At 33.6% G+C, this 18352-nt stretch overlaps 1 protein-coding gene across 4 annotated transcripts in view; it reads left to right on the top strand.

Moving 5' to 3' along the window:
- The window catches only part of LOC115448269 (whirlin), a 72947-nt gene that overhangs the window by 4152 nt on the left and 50443 nt on the right, over positions 1 to 18352 (top strand). For 3 of the 4 annotated variants that reach the window (XM_037441701.1, XM_037441700.1, XM_037441698.1), the window contains exons 1-2: positions 16956 to 17068; positions 18072 to 18244. In XM_037441701.1, the coding sequence (XP_037297598.1) occupies positions 17023 to 17068; positions 18072 to 18244 (219 nt within the window). In that variant the 5' untranslated portion in view covers positions 16956 to 17022. Of the gene's footprint in view, positions 1 to 16955; positions 17069 to 18071; positions 18245 to 18352 lie in introns of those variants that run through there. The other variant, XM_037441699.1, reaches the window with a different exon arrangement.

The raw sequence follows: 18352 nt of genomic DNA, 5'->3' as shown, positions 1-18352 counted from the left end.
ACACGAAACATGTGGAACCATATTAAATTGATTTTAAATGTACGAAATTACAGTATAAGTAGGTAAGTTGCTAGTTTATCTTTGGAAAATAGTAAGAAAGAAATATGTAATGTGCAAACGTGTTCAACCCTTTCTTTAGGTTCTAAAGATGGGATAATAAACAAAGCAGTTAATGGCGGGTTCGGTATTCGTTTATGTATTCAGGTATTCACAGTCGCGATCAAACGATAAATTTAGACGGAAATATTTAAAGGATCTTAACCATGCGAACTAATTTAGTATTCAGTTCTGTGATGGCTTGAAAGCTTTCTTCGTTCTTCTCGTAATGAAGCCGTTCTATATAGTTTTGTGAAGTCAGGTTGCATTATAGCCGTATTTCATTAAATTATTTTCGATATTCTTAATGGTGGTAGGTCTCTATATCAGAGAGTTCGTTTGGGTAGGTATCACTGCAATGTCTACTTCGGCCGCCAAGCAGCAGTGTGTAGTCACTGTTGTGTGCAGATTTGAACGACATTGTAGCCAGTGTAACTACTGGACATAATGAGACTTAACATCTCATGGATCAGGATAGCGAGCACAGTGGAATACCAAACAATACTTTTTAATTCAAGGGTTTGAATGGTGTTTCTACTGTTTATGGGTGGTCGTATCGCTTACCATCACGCGTAAGGTAAGCTCGGCTCGTCATTCAAGCAGCAATAAAAAAAAATATAAAAGAAAACGTGTTGTGGGTATATAGAATTTAATGTTGACAACCAATATTGAAAGTTGTTTTAAGAAACCAATATAAACTATTAATTAACTATTAAATTAATTGTGAAATAAACCAGGGCACCTGCCCTGGTTGCGCCTCTGCATATCCCTTCGGGAATAAATACGATTGTGTAAATTACTTTAAGGGATGATATTTCTAAATAAAATCCAATAATTTTACATTGGCAGGTACTAATAATAACTGCATTATAATTATAAATATATCACTATACACAAAAAAATGATTTTAAATTAGAATTACAAATTATTTATTTTGATAGAGTAATTTTAGTAGTGTTAATACGTAGATTACAAATAAGTCAGGTACTTAATATTCATCAGTGAGTGAGGTTGGGTGTAAGTGAATTCAGGGCATACCAAGGATTAATAATTGTGTGGAATATCAATGAGCATCGTACGTGCTAAAAGAACATGCTGCTTTACTGAAATTATTCTTGTAATCCGAGATTAATATTAAATTCACGTGGGAAAAGAACAGCCAACTTTTTTCTTAAGTTCGAGAATTTATTATTCTTAACATAATTGTAATAATGGAGAGAATTTTGTTATTGTATATGACAAGCGTATTGTAATAAGTGACCGAAAAAAACATGGTTCCTAACAAGGCCCGCCATCCACGTTTTTAGTATTTTTGTATGTTGTGGTAATATACATAATTATTACGATTTGTTGTTAGTTCCTTTTTTATAAAAAAATAATATGTTGCATTTTTATTAAAGATTATTCTTTATATTTTCGTAAACAGGGTTTTATGAAGCTTTTAAGATTAAGTGGGCCTTTAAAGGTACCGTCACCTTACTTTTATTTTAATACTTTTGAAATCATCTCTTTTTTATATGAATCAGCATTACATGTTTGCATGTATTTGAGTATTATAGTTGTATGTCAAATAACATCAAATTGAATAAACAATAAGCTCGCTATGTGCCTCAAGATCATAAATCACCATGTTTAACAGCCTTATTTAGGACAAAGGCTTTGTGAGCAGTGTAAACTAACAATAACCGGCAATCTTGTTACGTCTACGAATGGTGCGAGTGTGTTCTATTTTGGTTAACAAACAATATTAAAGGTTTGTTTGTCTCCACGCTATATATGCAGTTATACTTTATGGACATAAATTTATTGTATAACCCAGCGCATTACATTTAACGCCAATATTTTCCGGTATTTATTTAAAAAAGTTAACCATTCTGAATGTCACGAAATGTGTCAGAAAATTTAATTCCGCTGAATAAAATACCGCCACGGGAATTTTAAACCTTTCTGTCGTTTTATTTTTTAAAACGTTTCAATGAAGAGTTCGCTCGCTGTTGAAACTAAATTATTGATGTTGACCAACCACCATAATGCTAACAAGAACGATAAAAGGGAATTCTCGTATAACAGTTTACATTGTAGAAATAACTATTTTTATCGTTAATTTAATTTAAGTACTACGTTGTTGTTACGTCTATTGTGTTGTGGTATAAGTTTGATATTGCTCTATTATCCTAGTGTACGGAGGGTAAGACCTTCTAGTGTGGGTATGTTAATCATAAAGAAATCACAGACTAATCGACGGTAGTTTTAAATCTAACGTTGTACGGATAAATAAAAATTGTGAGTAGATTTCGTATGTATCTATATCTAAAATGTTTAATTTTAATTTAAAAAAAAGTAAATTATGATCCAACGGCAAATAAAATTAATCAAATCGTGCCCATTTTATTGAACACGAATTTAATTTTCCCATAACCAGATGAACAAAAGTGGAAATGATTAGCCTCGTTTTTGTTGATCGCATGTGCGCGGTGGCATGTGACGTCAAGTCTTATCCCATTTCATCCGGTCACGTATTTGTTCGATTCGTTTGTGAACTTTCTGTCACATTGGCTTTAATAGAAAAAAGAATTAATGGAACGTTCACGCTTAAATGGACACGAAGAGTGAAACAATCGTAATTTGGGAAGAATTTATTTGACTCAATTGCTTTTTGTTTTATCTAGATAATTTGCCTAGGCATTATTACGTTGGGTATTTTTATAAGTTCTTATTGTTGGGATTGTATTATTAAAAATGAGAATATTTTCTTAAAAAGTGCATTTACGATTCATAATATTTTGGCCATATTAGGATGATATGAAACATAATATTATTATTTTGATATTTCAGCTGCATGAAACGGTGTTCAAAACACGATCTATCTTCTCTATCATGGTGTATGCTATGTATTGGTGTACACTATGCTAATAATCAATAAAAAAACAGACAAATGCGAGCGAGAGAGGGAGTAATAAGTTCATACTTGACAACCTTAACTTTGCCGTTTGGTTCTTAGACGCGGGTATTGAACCAATCGCAAATAATACAAAATATAATAAAATAATAATAAATAATAATTTTATAATAGCAAATTCGTTTTTTTTGTTATTAAAGTATGTATTACGATTTTCACATTTTTCTTTTACATGTCCTGTAAAACATTGCTTCTTGCCCAATTTCGTGATTCTAGGTTAACATTTGCAACATAAACAGTTATATCTTTTGAGCTCAAGCTCTATGCGTTCCAGAAACAAACGGTCTTGATAGACAAACGGCCGAGAAATTGTTCCTTTCATGACACGGAACTCTAAAAAGTAAATCTGAAAAAGTACTTTACCTTATCTAGTTTTAATCTTTAGTTATTACGTGTGCTAATTTATGGAAACAAAGCTTGGTGGTCTCCTTCGGCATTGTTGAAACCAGAAATTTTGAAGAATTATAGCGGCAGTGAGGATATACATTATACAGCATATATCGCCGGGCGACATTTTACAATGGACTGGTGACTGAACTTACTATGGTGGTTGACCTGAAGTTGACTGATAAGAAAAAACTCAGATACATAAAATTCAGGTAGGTACAAATTGCGGGTAGAGCTCAGTAAACGAATAATATATTTACGAACTTCGTTGCGGTCCTCGTATTTTTTTGTTTCTATGCGACAATCTATTTAAAGCACTTATATCTAAACAAAGAAACTACGTTTATATTGAACAAAGAAATAGAATCCAAAATATAACTATTACGAGAGTGAAGAAATGAATGACATCTAAAACAATGGCCTGCATAAACACATATTGAAATATCAAACAAAATACAATACAATTTTCTTCTCTGTACTTTAGGTTAGGTTTTTGATATTGCGTTATGGACTCGTGTAAATATTTAGCTATTGGCTGGTTAAATTCCAATACATTTCGGTTGAAATAGTTATTCTTGTTGGGAAAATTTCGGTTTCCAACATCATGTTATTATGTGTATATTACTATATTTGCAGATATCCACTTATATTTAAGGTATTATACTAACATTGAAATTCAATGGTACTTACTTTTATAAAATACTAGCTGTTGCTCGCGGCTTCGCGCGCGTGAAGAAGTTTTCCGGAATAAAAGCCCCGTTATATATTTTCCCAGGATAGAAGGTAGCCTATAATCTTCACGGGATCTTAAACTATCTCTATACTAAATTACATAGAAATCTGTTCAGTAGATTTTGAGAAAATCGATAGCCTACAGACAGACAAGGGAACTTTGTTTTATAATATGTATTAGCTTTTGCTCGCGGCTCCGCCCGCGTTATAAAGTTTTTCGGGCTAAAGTTTTCCGTTATTAAAGTCACGCTATATATTTTCCCGGGAGCCTATGTTTTTCCCAGGGTCTCAAACTGTCTCCATACCAAATTTTATCCTAATACGTTAGGTAGTTTTTGAGTTTAACACGTTCAGGCAAACAGATACAGCGGGGGACTTTGTTTTATAATATATTTTTGTAGAACTTTTTAAGAGGAACAATCCCGTCATACATCATTGGTGCATAACTTTAACCGTTTACGCAGCGCACGCAACAGAAGCTCTCAAAACTAATAAATTTTCCCCGTTTTTGCAACATGTTTCATTATTGCTCTGCTCCTATTGGTCATAGCGTGATGATATATAGCCTATAGCACTCTACGAACAAAGGGCTATCCAACATAAAAATATTTTTTCAGTTCGATCCAGTAGTTCCTGAGATTAGCCATTACTGCTCCGCTCCTATTGGGTATAGCGTGATGATAAATAGCCTATAACACTCCACGAATAAAGGGCTATCTAACACAAAAAGAATTTTTCAGTTTGAACTGGTAGTTCCTGAGATTAGCGCGTTCAAACAAACAAACTCTTCAGCTTTATATAATAGTACAGATTTATACCACAATAATATAATTCCAAAATTTTTATATATATTTACCGATTTTTTTCGCAAATAAAATGTAATGTAAAGAACTCCGTTAAAGTAATATAAAGTAAAAAATATTTGTATTTAACTCGGTGTTATGTATAAAAAGGATACAAGTAACTTTCTACATCGCTAGATTTGGAGAATGTTGAACCCTTTTTGCCGCAATACATTCTGTTTTCCGAGATGTTACGGGCTAAAATTGCCTTCTTGTCGGAACAACCCGTAGCATACAACAAATTATGGGTTCCTTTATCTTAATACGAACGTAGAGGTTGTGTGTTGTTTACAGGAATAAATTAATAACGGAGTTACCAAGAAATGTTATTTATATTTAGATTTATACGTATGGAAATTTATTACAGCAGTATTATTACACATTTATTTTGAGTAGTGAAATTTTAGGCAACCTTTTTAAAAATAAACTAATCATTATACCATACCATTATATGACTGATAATATATTTATAATACTATAATGGACTTAGACTTTTGATATCCACGTTAGGAATCCTGAGCATCTAAATAAAAGATTGTCATAATTTGCCACCAAATATCAAGCACTGTTTTATAGTGAGGATCGTCCTTATTGTCTTTAATTATACGGTTTGATGTCAAAAAATAATGCTCCATGTTTACCAGCAACAGGACTAAATTTCTTACACGTAAGCAAAACTAAGTAGCTGAAGATATATCTAATATCCTTGAATCTATAAATATCTGGGCGAAGTATAAGTGAATTACAAAAGGCTTCTGATCCGATTTAGTTCGTCTGAAGGCTGATTATACTTCCTTGAAAATAGATAAAGTAATATTAAGTAGACTTGAGGAATAAGATCGAGCAACTTTGTACCTATTTACGTCTTTGGCAACGGCTTTTTTTCATCTCTTGTGCTTATATTATTCTATTTTACACTCACTCTAGTTATTATTTATTTATATATTGAGTACAGACACAGATGCCAGGTATATTTTTTTCATAACGTAACATTTGTAAGAGACAGTGTTATAAACCTGGGGTCTATTTGTGTTTTTATCAGTTACATTTTTTGTACGTTTTTAAATTGTTTTTTTATTTGTTTCTGGGGTGACTATTGCATGGACGTAAAAATACAATTGCAATTACAATTATTTAATAATTTAGATTTTCATATTGATACTTAATAATATTGATTTCTTATTCATCATTCATATTCTGGTTTATGCGAATGCTATACATTAAAATTAAGGTATTTTTCGGAATTTATCGCGGATTTAATATTACAATTTTCTCCCCACGTTTCGAAGACTTTGCAGCCTTAGTGGTCACGAGCGGACTAAGGTTTTGAAAAATCAAAAAGTCCTCGAAATGTCGGGAGAAAATTATAATATGAAAACCGCGAAGAAATCCGAAAATGATAGGCACTTTTCGTATTACAATGAATGTTGTTATGTATGTATGCGACGGCTTTCATTGGATATTGTGTTTTACCTTACTTTATCTGATCGTGGAGATTAAGCGGCTCTTACAATAGCCGCAGATAATCCGTTCTCAATGGACTGACCTGAAATCGATAGCTTCGACGTGCCACATGTATGTGTTCAATAAATTCGTATAACTCATACAGTCATCCTTAAATAAATTTATATGCGGATAAATAACAAATTTATATATTAGGAACAAGGTTTACCATCCATGTTTTCTATTTTTTTGTGTCATAATTCAAAAACATACTATGATTTTTTTTAATTTTTTTTTATTATTCGGTCCTTAGATATAAAATTGCCATTTTGTCGTACTGGCCACTTTGGTTTAAAATATTTACTCTTTGGTTAAGAATTCCAAATTCAAATTAATAAATGCATTCAATGGGTATATTTGAATTTAAAAAACTGTCATTTGTTTGTTTTTACCTGATTAGTTTTTTTCATGAAATTATTTTATGAAGATTTTAAAATAATGTAGACCATCAATGGAACTATTTCTTTATTTATAAGTCTAACTTATTATTGATAACCTTTATTTGAAGACTGCAAAACATTGTATATGATTTTTTTTCTAAATGTTTAATTTGAGTAACTAATGCTTTCACAAGAATCAGATTTATACTTATAGTAATTTACTTATATTGTTTAACGTCTTTGTATTTTAATATCCTAAACCTTTGAATAAATTTATATTTGAGTCTGAAATTGTAGCTGAAAAATATTCCTTTTAAAGTTCAGAAGCACCTCCAACATGTAATGAGTGGGGATATTGCTTGGAAAAGGCTTGTAGGCGTTTTCTTTAAAAGGAATAATATTTTGCGCAAATATCCGACACGCCAGAGGGATCACACTGCAATTATGTAGGCGTAAGATAAATAAAAATATTTCTAAGTAATTAGAAGCACCTAGGTTTCTTCTTTTAGAGATATGTGTTATTATACTAAGTTTAAATCGTAAGCTTGGTTTTAATTATGTGTGTTCACACATTCATTTCATTACGTCCAGGCGGTCTCAAAGATAGATGGCACGGTATAGGACTATTATATGTTTCGGCTGGTCTATTGCACTGAATCCTCAAAGAATATTATTTTAGTAAATCAATACCTTATTGTCTTATTACATTTAAGGTATTATATGCCTTGTACATTTCGTTTGGCAATGACGTCAAGGCTCTATAGCGGCTGGCTTAACAAATTATTTATTTTGTGAATCAAAGTTAATTCTTTTGGAACAAAACAGAAAGGTGTTCCTTTAATTTACTTAAAAGGGCTTCTTTGATATGCTTGGACTTTGGTCGGTCATGTGGAAAATGTGCACGGAAGCAGAAAACTTTGGCCGGCTCATTAGACAGCGTCCATGTGTTTATTTAATATCTTATAAATCGAATAACCTGCATAGTAGGTGTAGGAGCATATGATGTGAAAATTTAAAAGAACTGGGTAACCACGTAAGCGGATAGGACGCATAGATCTGAATGCATATGATGCAGACTGGAGGGAAATAGCTGTTGACTGGAACGTTTGGACAAAAAAAGGAAGGCCAGCAATAAAAATATTGCCGAGACAGCCTGGATGACAGTGCTGTAGAAATTTAAGAGAGAGCAAACATATCATATTACAGAGGACTATTTAGTATAAGGTACAACACTGACTTTGTTTATAAAACTGAGTGACGGGACGAGCATGAAACTCGCCTGATAGTAAAACGTATCATTAACCGATTTTTTTTTTATTGCATTGAATGGCAGGACGAGCTTACTGTTCGTCTGATGGTAAGCGATATGACCGCGCATAAACAGTAGTTACATAATCCAACATCTTCAATTATTTGTAATTAATAATACTTTGGTATTGTTTGGTATTCCACTGCGATTGCCATCCTGAGACATGAGGTGTTAAGTTTTATTAGCAGACTCTCACATATGAGACACCTACCACTAGTAAATAATAATTATGCGTGGAAGGTTTTAGACACTTCATTAACCTTACCTTCAGGGGAGGTTTATTTATTTTCAGCAGTGAACATCATGTCGCTGTTGATGAGGATTATTAAAACCAGAATGTGGGCTGATATAGGACACAAACGCTCGATTCTTTTGATTGTGGTTAAACAATCACAGTTACAGGAACCGAGGGTTCGTGTGTTTTTTATGCACAGAAGTAGTGGCGGTGACGCGATCAGGGCACTCAAGCAGTGATAAAACCATTGAGTCGAGATGTTGTCCAACGATGTCAATGCAACGTTAAGACAGCGCGGCGTCGCGGCTGGGAATCGTCGTACTAAACCGTTATTTACGAGCTCTTAAGTAATATTTTTGTAGGCGTTTGACAGACTTACGGTTAGCGATATTCCATAGTCTTCAAATTGTGCACATTTTCAAAATGTATGTATAAGGGAACTATTTTGTATCAAATACTTAACTGCTCAAATGTTTTTTGAATCATACAAAATATCAGAACAATCGTCAAATAACAGAAAAGAAAGAACAATTGAAAGTAACATTTTCTTTTATAAAGTATATTGTTAAATGTTTGTTTTACCGCAGGCTATGTAGGTATTGCCTGCTGATAATCTCATCAAAAATCTAGAATCTAGACTCAAGTTTAGCTCGAGCTGGCGCGGCGCGGCGGCGTCCAAATCGTTATCTCAAATTCAATTTGTCTCAATGGCGGTGAACGTTTAAAGGCAAACGTTGTATATGTAGCAATTATATTTGAAATACATGTATAAAATTGTTTTGGCATAAAACACATCCGTATCGTCAAGAAATTTGTAGTTTATAAATTTTAAAATATATAAGCTACGCAAATTCAAACCGACCGGAATGAAAAGGCAGAAATGGCAATGGGGAAACAAGCTATCGGCATCGCAATGTTGAATAATTGAAATACATTCTTAATGTTCCGTTCGCAGGCTAGTACCGCACAGTGGGTAAAATTGTCACAATGAATACTGGAAATGGAATAACAAACTGATGAGGTAGTAAACCGGTAGACGGAATACGGCTGCTAGTTCAACATGCTCCGTGTCCCACTGACCCACATTCTCGCCCTTGAACCCCTGCCGCTCCCCCCCCCCCTCCCTCCAGGCAGCCCGGCATCCCCGTGCTCCAGTGACGTCATAAATGCTCTACGATACGTCGTGTTTTACTGTGTTGTTTTACTTCCTAAAAGCTTACTGTCTGTCAATAAACACAGATGATCACATATCTTTCTTACATCTCGTGTTATACAATATTTTATACTTTTTTATTTTTAAGCAAAAACCTTTAATAATTACTCGCCTGGTATACATTTATTTTTATTAGGTAGTTGTGTGCCTACTGGAAATTGATCTCTTAAGCACTCCGTAGACGATCATGCGGCATAATCATGCATGACCGTTGTATCGATTGATGCGAATTAAATACAAACTAAGTACGTACTAGCAGTTGATTCACAATTCCTTCTAATTTTTATCATACCGTTTGGTTGACGTGCACGCGTGATTATCAACAGATTTGCATGGCATGCATTATCTCAGTTCATTATGGATAGGCATCAACGATTGATATGTATAGCGTATCGCAAGAGCTTTCCCGAGAATGCCGATGACAGGAACATCAGCGCAGATGTGAAGGGTTTGGACTTGTTATAAATGTCTGTGTATAAAGATTGTCCCAAATTATAACACTCGAAAAGAAAAATATACATGGACGAAAATATAAATATCTAAAAAAAATCATATCTATAATATAAATATCTTTCATAAAAATATTTCGTCAATCGGTTATCCATGTCTCAATAAACAAATTGTTTTGACCACCGTCTAATGTACAATTTTGGCCGAAGTGAGGTAAACTGTGATAAGTATTAAGAGTCCGGTATGAAGCATGATAGTTCACGGAGTGCTTAACGGAATGCATTTTTAAATATTTTTTGTATGTATTAATTTACCTTTCTAGAGGTAGCTGTTTAAGCTGCACGCTGTCACTCAATCAGGGTTAATTTTATATTTTTTAAAAAGACTTATAAAGATATTTGTTCATAATACTTATACGTGATTGTTATACTGTCTTTTAAGGTTAAATGATGAGACGGCTAATCATTTTAAATTTGGTTTCTTGTTATATTGCTTAATCCATAATTCATTTGAATGCGATGAAAGTTATTTAATTGACCTAATTGCCTAAATTATGCCACGCCACTAGGAAAATAACATGCATTTTCATATATCTCGGACAATATTTACTATGCCACATAACTGAGTTTCTGTTGGATAAAAATGGAGCACTAAAAATGATTTATTGCTGAAAACGTGACAATATTACTGAATATTGAACAAAGTTTCGTTCTGCAGCGCTAGCCATCAGCTTGTTTATTTCGTTGGCTTAAAAATATATAGCATGAATGACGTTTGAATACATAAACAAAGAATGATGGAGTACACTTTGGGAGTAGATAAGGTAGATAAATGAAACTGAATTGAAAAGAGCGAATTAAATGATATTTATAATACAGAAATATTCAAGAAAGATGCTAGGAGTAATGGTCATATCTAGTCATATGTTGCTGGGATACAATGGTCGTCGATATTCACATGTTCAGAAACCTCAAGGTTATTCCTCAAAGCTGTAGAATAACATCATGGGTTCGTTTGCTTTCTCCATATACTAGTAAAGGCAAATTTGTTGGGAATTTGCAGTAGTTGTCATTTAGGAGATGATGCCAAGGAGGGAATCCTTGCAAGTCACGTAAAAATCACGCCTTCTCCCAGCCTACGCCGGAAACTGTACGCTGAATTATCTCTACGGATAAAATGTATAATTATAAAGTAAAATATTTTTTTTGACATATTTTTGCCCGAGCACGTGCCAAGTTAAGTAAAAATTTTCCATTTAGTTATGTAGAACCGGCGCTCGTTTTCCAAACCACTGGTTCGCTCTAATCCATTGCTGTGAAGACATCCAATACGGGATGTGGCGTAGGTGTTGGCGTGTTCGAGCTATTATTAGAATTTAATTTAGTTAAATATCACTGAACCTTGAGGACGTTGACTACATTCAAATTATTTTATCGGATTTCTTGTGTAAAGGGCGCCAATTAAGATATATTTACTTGCTATCAATCCTTACATATTGTAAAACAAAGTTCCCCGTCGTGTCTGTCTGTCTGAATGCGATAAACTTAAAAACTACCGAACGTATGTATGTATTGTAACGTATGTATTGTACGTATTGTATGGAGACAGTTTGAGACACTGGGAAAGACATCGGAAATATATAGCGGAACTTTTATCCTGAAATCCATAACTCTTTTATACAAGCAAAGGCCGCGTGCATAAGCTATTTGTATATAAACTAATGAAATCACTCCTAATTTTAATTAGTAATATAATAACAGTGAATTAAATTAAATTTAGATATAATAATTATGTTATCTCTTCATCATATACAACGATACAGTTAACTGATACGTCTACGTTAATTCCAACTAATTATAAACCCATCCATAATCCTTTGTTATATTTGACTAAGATATTTTCTTAACGGTCCGCTCGCCGCTGCATTTTCGGTAGAATCTACGATGCAGCGTATTTTCAGAGTGGATCGAATATTAAATTTATGATTAGATCGCTCGCTGAGCAACGGCCGAGCGCCTACCTGGAGAATTAACTTTATGGCAGCAACTCCAACCAGTCTAAAAGGTTTTGTATTGAATTATATAACGTATACAAATGCAATTTCCCCGTCGATATCGTATCGGGCCTTCCACTGAAACTACAATTCTTATTACCAGGCTGAATAAAGAATTTAATCTATTGTTCCAGTATGTTTATAAATGATATACGAGTATGATTGTATTTATTTCGCGCTCTTTATTTGTGGAAAAAGTTACTGAATTTTAATATAGATTCCTTAAAATATAAAAAACAACAGAAGATACTATATTTGTACTATATTATAGTGACTATCTTTTACTATATGCCTTTTTAAAAAGGTAACAAAATATATCAGAATCCGTATTATTTTAACGATTTTGAAATAATACCTATCGTAAAACAACTCGCAGAAAGAACTAAAAAGTAGTGGTTCTTTATTATTGAATGGTAAGCCCTGAGTTCGCGACCTCGATAAGGCGTCGTAAAAAAGTGCATTTTCGAGGATTGCGAAGCCCAAGTGAATCTGGAACAGAGACCTGGAAATGCTAGCAGATGAAGTATGATCTCAACGGATTAGTCTTAGATACAACCGTAAAAATATTGAGGGTGCAAAAATTGGAAAGATTTCGATGGAATCAGTATTGATAGAAGACTGTGAACATAACATGATAAAAACTTTACATAAAAAGGACTTTACATAAATATGAATATAACTAGTACAGTATACTGGTATCTACATATGTACTGGCTAATAAATAAATATTTTTGTTTCAAGACGGAAATAACAAAACCAAGAGATTTATTAAAAAAAATTATTAAACACAATTACTAATTAATTGAGACCGGGCATATATGTAATTGAATTTGCATAATTCCGACATTTTTGGTTATTTTATACGAGTATAACGGCTAAAATCATGGGATGGTGCATGTTTACGCCATATTAGGCGATATTGTATAACTACTTTTCATTAGGATAAGTAAAATACCTACTAATGAATGCGGAACATTTCAAACGTCTTAAATGAGGTGTTTGTTTTGCTCCCGCAAACTGTCGTTACTGCTTTTAAGTAAGAAGCCTAATAATTAGTTACCATTCTTGAAATGAAATAATTTATTTAACCCCGTAAAATGTTACATATTATTTAGATTCCGTCAATATTAACTCTACTACGAGTTCGGAAAGCAGTTCTCACTAGACGATAACGGACAAGAAACTCTGGTGTTTCTTTTTTCAAAATCAGTTTAAGGTATAACTATAGTATGTGTGATATAGAGAAGAAAAAAATACAATCGTTTTTTTTACAGTTGTTTAGAGCAGTTAATTTATATGTTCGCAAAATAAGTAGTAAGTAAGCACAACCTTCTCAAGAATCATTACCTTTTCGTACCCCTAGCAATTAGAAATAGTAAGCAAAATTGGCAGAACAGTCCACACAAGCAGGGCCCTTATTCTGTATGATAGTGTGAGCGCGTAACGCGGCCGTGTCATGTTATCTTCGAGAAATATGCGTGGAATGGTATTCTGTAAGCCAAATCTCTATAGTCCTAAACATGACGCGTTGTGTTGCGTGCTTGTTACGCACTGTCAAAATAGCGTGTGAGATAGAGAATAAGGGCCCAGTACGCGTTCATAAATATGACGCATGTGTCAGCCATCGGCCTTCTACAATGTGGTTGACACATTGTAGGGAAGTGGTCGATCCGTTTCATTAATTAATGTTGCATATTTTTACGTTTCTCATGGATATTTTAGGCGTATTTCGTTCATATCTTCATGCATATTTCGGGCTTTTTAAGTTGCAAATAATCCCGTATTTATTATTTAAGAAGTACAAAATAATATTAGTGGTTGATAGAAACAAAACATAAACCTACAACAAATTACGAGTTTTAGTTTTAAATAAAACTAACGCTATTGGATCGGAAGACACAAACACACACATTTTATTATCATATAACGTATTCCACGGTAATACGTCCGTTGTTAAAATGTATTAGCTATGAAATGGTACGGAGTAAAAGCGATATAAAACAACGGGGACGCGAGTCGGTTGGCCATTTGAACACAGAGGCAGTTTGGCGCCGCGCCAAAGTCTCAGCCGTCCATCCTTGGGAGTTGCTACAGATAAATTATCACAAGTAAATTGGACTCACTCAAGCAATTTCTTCCAATATAGTCAAAAGCGTCAACTGTTGCTCGCGGTTTATCTGCATGCTGAATTTAGGTACCTACTTTAGATAAATTATTGACCGTTTCATAATGCTTTATGGATGCTAAGAGAGATTGCCAAAGACGATGTTTTTTTGAGGATTTATCATTCTTTTTTCTATTTGTCTTTTTATATTTTTTTCAAGCATTTGTGAACCCTATTTTTGATTTAACTTTTTGTTAGTTTTTTGATAAATATTATTGGTTGGTTTAGCTTTTTATTTAGAATTTCATGGCAGTATAAATTAGTTTAGTAGTCTAAGGTAGTGTGACCGAAGGAAGCCCGGTTCCTAACAAGGCCCACTATACATGTCATTGTTTTTGTGTCTTAGTGCCAAAGTGTAATGTACACAAAACACAAAAAAACGTTTTTTTAGTTCTTTTATTATAAAATAATATAATATGTAATGCTATGCTTTTATTTTATTTTATTTAGGGATCGCCAACATAACATACAATAAAATTAATAATAAGTATATAAATTAATAATTTAATCAATTGTTTTTTTCTCATTTTTTTATAAAACGATTTTATGAAGATTTTAAAATTAGGTGGGCCTTAAAGGGTTACTTCACTTTACTAATACAAATCCACCTGATTTTATACCACGTAAATATCTCTGAAAATGTTATGTAAATTAAATGGAATATTGATTCTAAACCAACTTAAACTCCATTTTCGAGATGTGATACAAAACAAACGTCTTTAGTTTCTGAAAATATTTGTTTACCAAACACGAAATGTGCCAAGTAGAAGCGCGTTAAAGGAAAGTTTTACAACTGACGTCATCATTATTTTTCTTTATAATTTGCTACTGATCTATTGCACATAATTATATATTCCAATATATATTGTTTGCCTTCAAATTATATTGCGAAGGATGGATGTTGATTGATTTTTAGTACTTAGTTTTTAATTACATAAGCGTAAAAATGTAACAATGAAATATAATAATAATATTATATTTCATTGTTACATTTGTTATTATTACACTGTTACTTCGCAGATGAATATATTGATTGATACTCCGTGGACATACTTAACACGAAAGACAAGTTAGTGACGTTGATCTAAATGAGTGGACAGTGGAGAGCATACGGTCTGCAGTGCGGAGGTTATGCAACCGACACGATAGCTGATGGATACAGTTCGATCAGCCAATGATGCGACGTAACATTTTAGCTGGCGTCAAATGTCAACAACATTAACATACAAAGCTTCACGTCTTTATTATTTTAGGGCAGGCAGAGATGTAACATACCCGCATTTCGCCAGCTATCGTAGGTTCATGTAATATGGGGCTAGTCTATTGCCATTTACCCGACCTAACATTATTTATAGAGGATTTTCTTTTTTTTCGCATTTTACTCAAAGTATTTAAAGGACGACCTGAGGTGGTGCAAAGATGAAACGTAGGTACGAGAAAAGAATCTGCGTAATATAATAAATCCGAAACTTTGTAAGGTTTTGATGTTTGAAGTTTGAAAGTTTGTTGGAAGTAAACGCTCAAATTGTTAAACGGATTTGGATAAAAATTGGCACACACAGAAACTATATCTGAATAAACATATTAGACGAGCATAATTTTTTCCAGTAAAGACATTATTCTGAAGAAGTTCTTCCACATTAAAAAATATATAAATTTAAATTATGACAGCATTGCAATGTTAACCCACCACATATGTCAAACTTAGTTTTACGTCTAACATTAGCGCATTCCACGCATTTATTTTCTTATGCTGTTTTCTATATGACCTATGCGTAATATTAACATATAATATGTTGCTATGTATTCGAATCTCTAAGGAAAGATATATAACATGTGGCGAAACCTAGTTATGGTCGGCACGTCCGACATATTAGTTGTGACATAATATTAGCTCAACTAATATCGGGATGCGAAGCCTTCACAAACTTCACTAAGTAGTTAGCTGACGCTTAGGTATACTTATATACTCAGCTTAAGCTTTGATTAAGAATTATGGATTTGTGAACAATAACAACACATAAAATGCGACGACATTGTTCTTCTTTATTTTAATTATATTATTGTAATGCAAGTACCAAAAGAAGACAAATAAGTAAATGGTTAGTGAATATTTAATAGTTGAACTATATTCATGTAGTTTATTTATTACCTATGATAATATTCGCAATAACTGGCATCATTAACATTGATTTTACGCAATGCGTATTTGGTGTTGAATCAAATTACTTACGGATATTGGTTTATCTGTCCAAGTGTAACCTATAAGGACTAAGATTTTTTATGAAATTCGGATATCCATTAAAACAAAATTTTAAAAAAGTCTGTTTCCTTGTTTTAGACAAGTGTAATGTAGCTCTGTTTATTTTCTATGTTAATTATATATCAAGGGCGTTCACCGGGATATAAACATGTCTGCAGAGGAAAGGATCGCCGGACGTACGCCACTACGCGACACCGGAGCTCGTACTCTATCGCAGGAAATATATTTTCTATTTAAATACCCCTTACTTACAATGAACATTTAATTAAAACATTTTCCTCTGTTCGATACCAACCGACGGCGCAAGAATAAAAATCAGTTCCGCGACTATCTGAACTTATCGGGTTTCATAACTGAATATCTTAGAAACAGCAGATATTTACTTATAAAAAAAGTCAATATAAATCCTAATAATAGTCCACATCTATCAAAGGGGATGACACGTATTGTGGTGAAAATATATGAAAACTATAAGAACAAAGGTACGTCTTTTGTTTGACATTTTTGTGCCGTAACTCGGAGCAATGAACACGTGTTCTACTAACTGACCTTTTTTTGACATTTTATTTGGAAAAATGTCCGTCCCAGATTTCGCCAGTAAAATATTGTTCCAGAAAATAGCCTGCTTACTATTCTTTTCCCCAATATTGAATGAAGTATGGAAGTTCGTGAAAAATGTTTTTGCCGTGTTAGCTATCGGTTCGACACACTCATAAATCGGACCGTGCCCAGGTGTAACGACCACAGCGTTAGTTAAAGTAGTTAGTTTGTTATCAGCCTAATTAATACTATACTACTCTATTGACACAAAATAGTGGAACGTACAATTCATAAAATAATGTATTTCCAATAAAAAATATTTGTGTTGCTTTTTTTAATATAATTTGTTCTATTCCAGATCCGAATCGACTGTATAAACGAAAATTATCCACAACGAAACCATTGTTAATTCAATGTATTGTTATAATGAATTACTAACTACTGAATAGTTTCGTTTCCCGTATTACCCGTAGTCATTGTTACGCTTCCTTTGTTCTAGTTAGCCAAACAAAAAGCGAAAAATATTTTTATTCGTGGCTTGCACAAGTTCTTATGAATAGTCAGAGTACACCACGGACGGGGAATGTTGGTCGTTATGTTATGTGAGATGCATCATGAGTTAATCTCGGCAGTACTATAGCGGAATGACTCAAAATGAACATTTTATTTCAACAGCGTGTGATTGTTTGGTCACGTTCTCATCTCCATGTATATCAACTGCAACTTTATTGAAAGTTTAAAACCGTATAGCTGTTTACATTCTTATCAGATTTCAAGCGTATTTTGCATTTATTTCTCAGCCATGCATGTTGGATCAACATATGTTTGCAGCACGTACTATCCTTTATGATTACAACTAACGTACATAGTAATGGACAACTGTCACCAAAAGGTTTTAATGAAAACTTATTATGAAACTATTAGTGAGGCTGTGTATTGTTTCAGTGTGTGGGGTGACCCCCGGCATGAGGTCGGGGGAGGCGGCGGAGGGGTCGGAGCTGGCGGAGTTCGGCGCGCGCTGGCCACCGCCGTACGCGCACGGCTACGGCTGGACGCGCTCCGCCACACCGCAGCATCCGCCTGCGCACCATCTCGCTAGGCATTCGCGATCACAACAGGTTACTCATTTATAATACTAAGTAGTGGGTAAAGTCAAAATTATGTAAGTAATTAATTACTACGGCCTCGTTAGTTCTACCGTTTTTATTAAAAGCACGTTTGAGTAT

The sequence above is a fragment of the Manduca sexta genome, chromosome 23, assembly GCF_014839805.1.
Source record: "Manduca sexta isolate Smith_Timp_Sample1 chromosome 23, JHU_Msex_v1.0, whole genome shotgun sequence".
NCBI lineage: Eukaryota > Metazoa > Arthropoda > Insecta > Lepidoptera > Sphingidae > Manduca > Manduca sexta.
The sequence above is the reverse complement of the archived record's forward strand: the minus strand, read 5'-3'. Positions and strand labels throughout refer to the sequence as shown.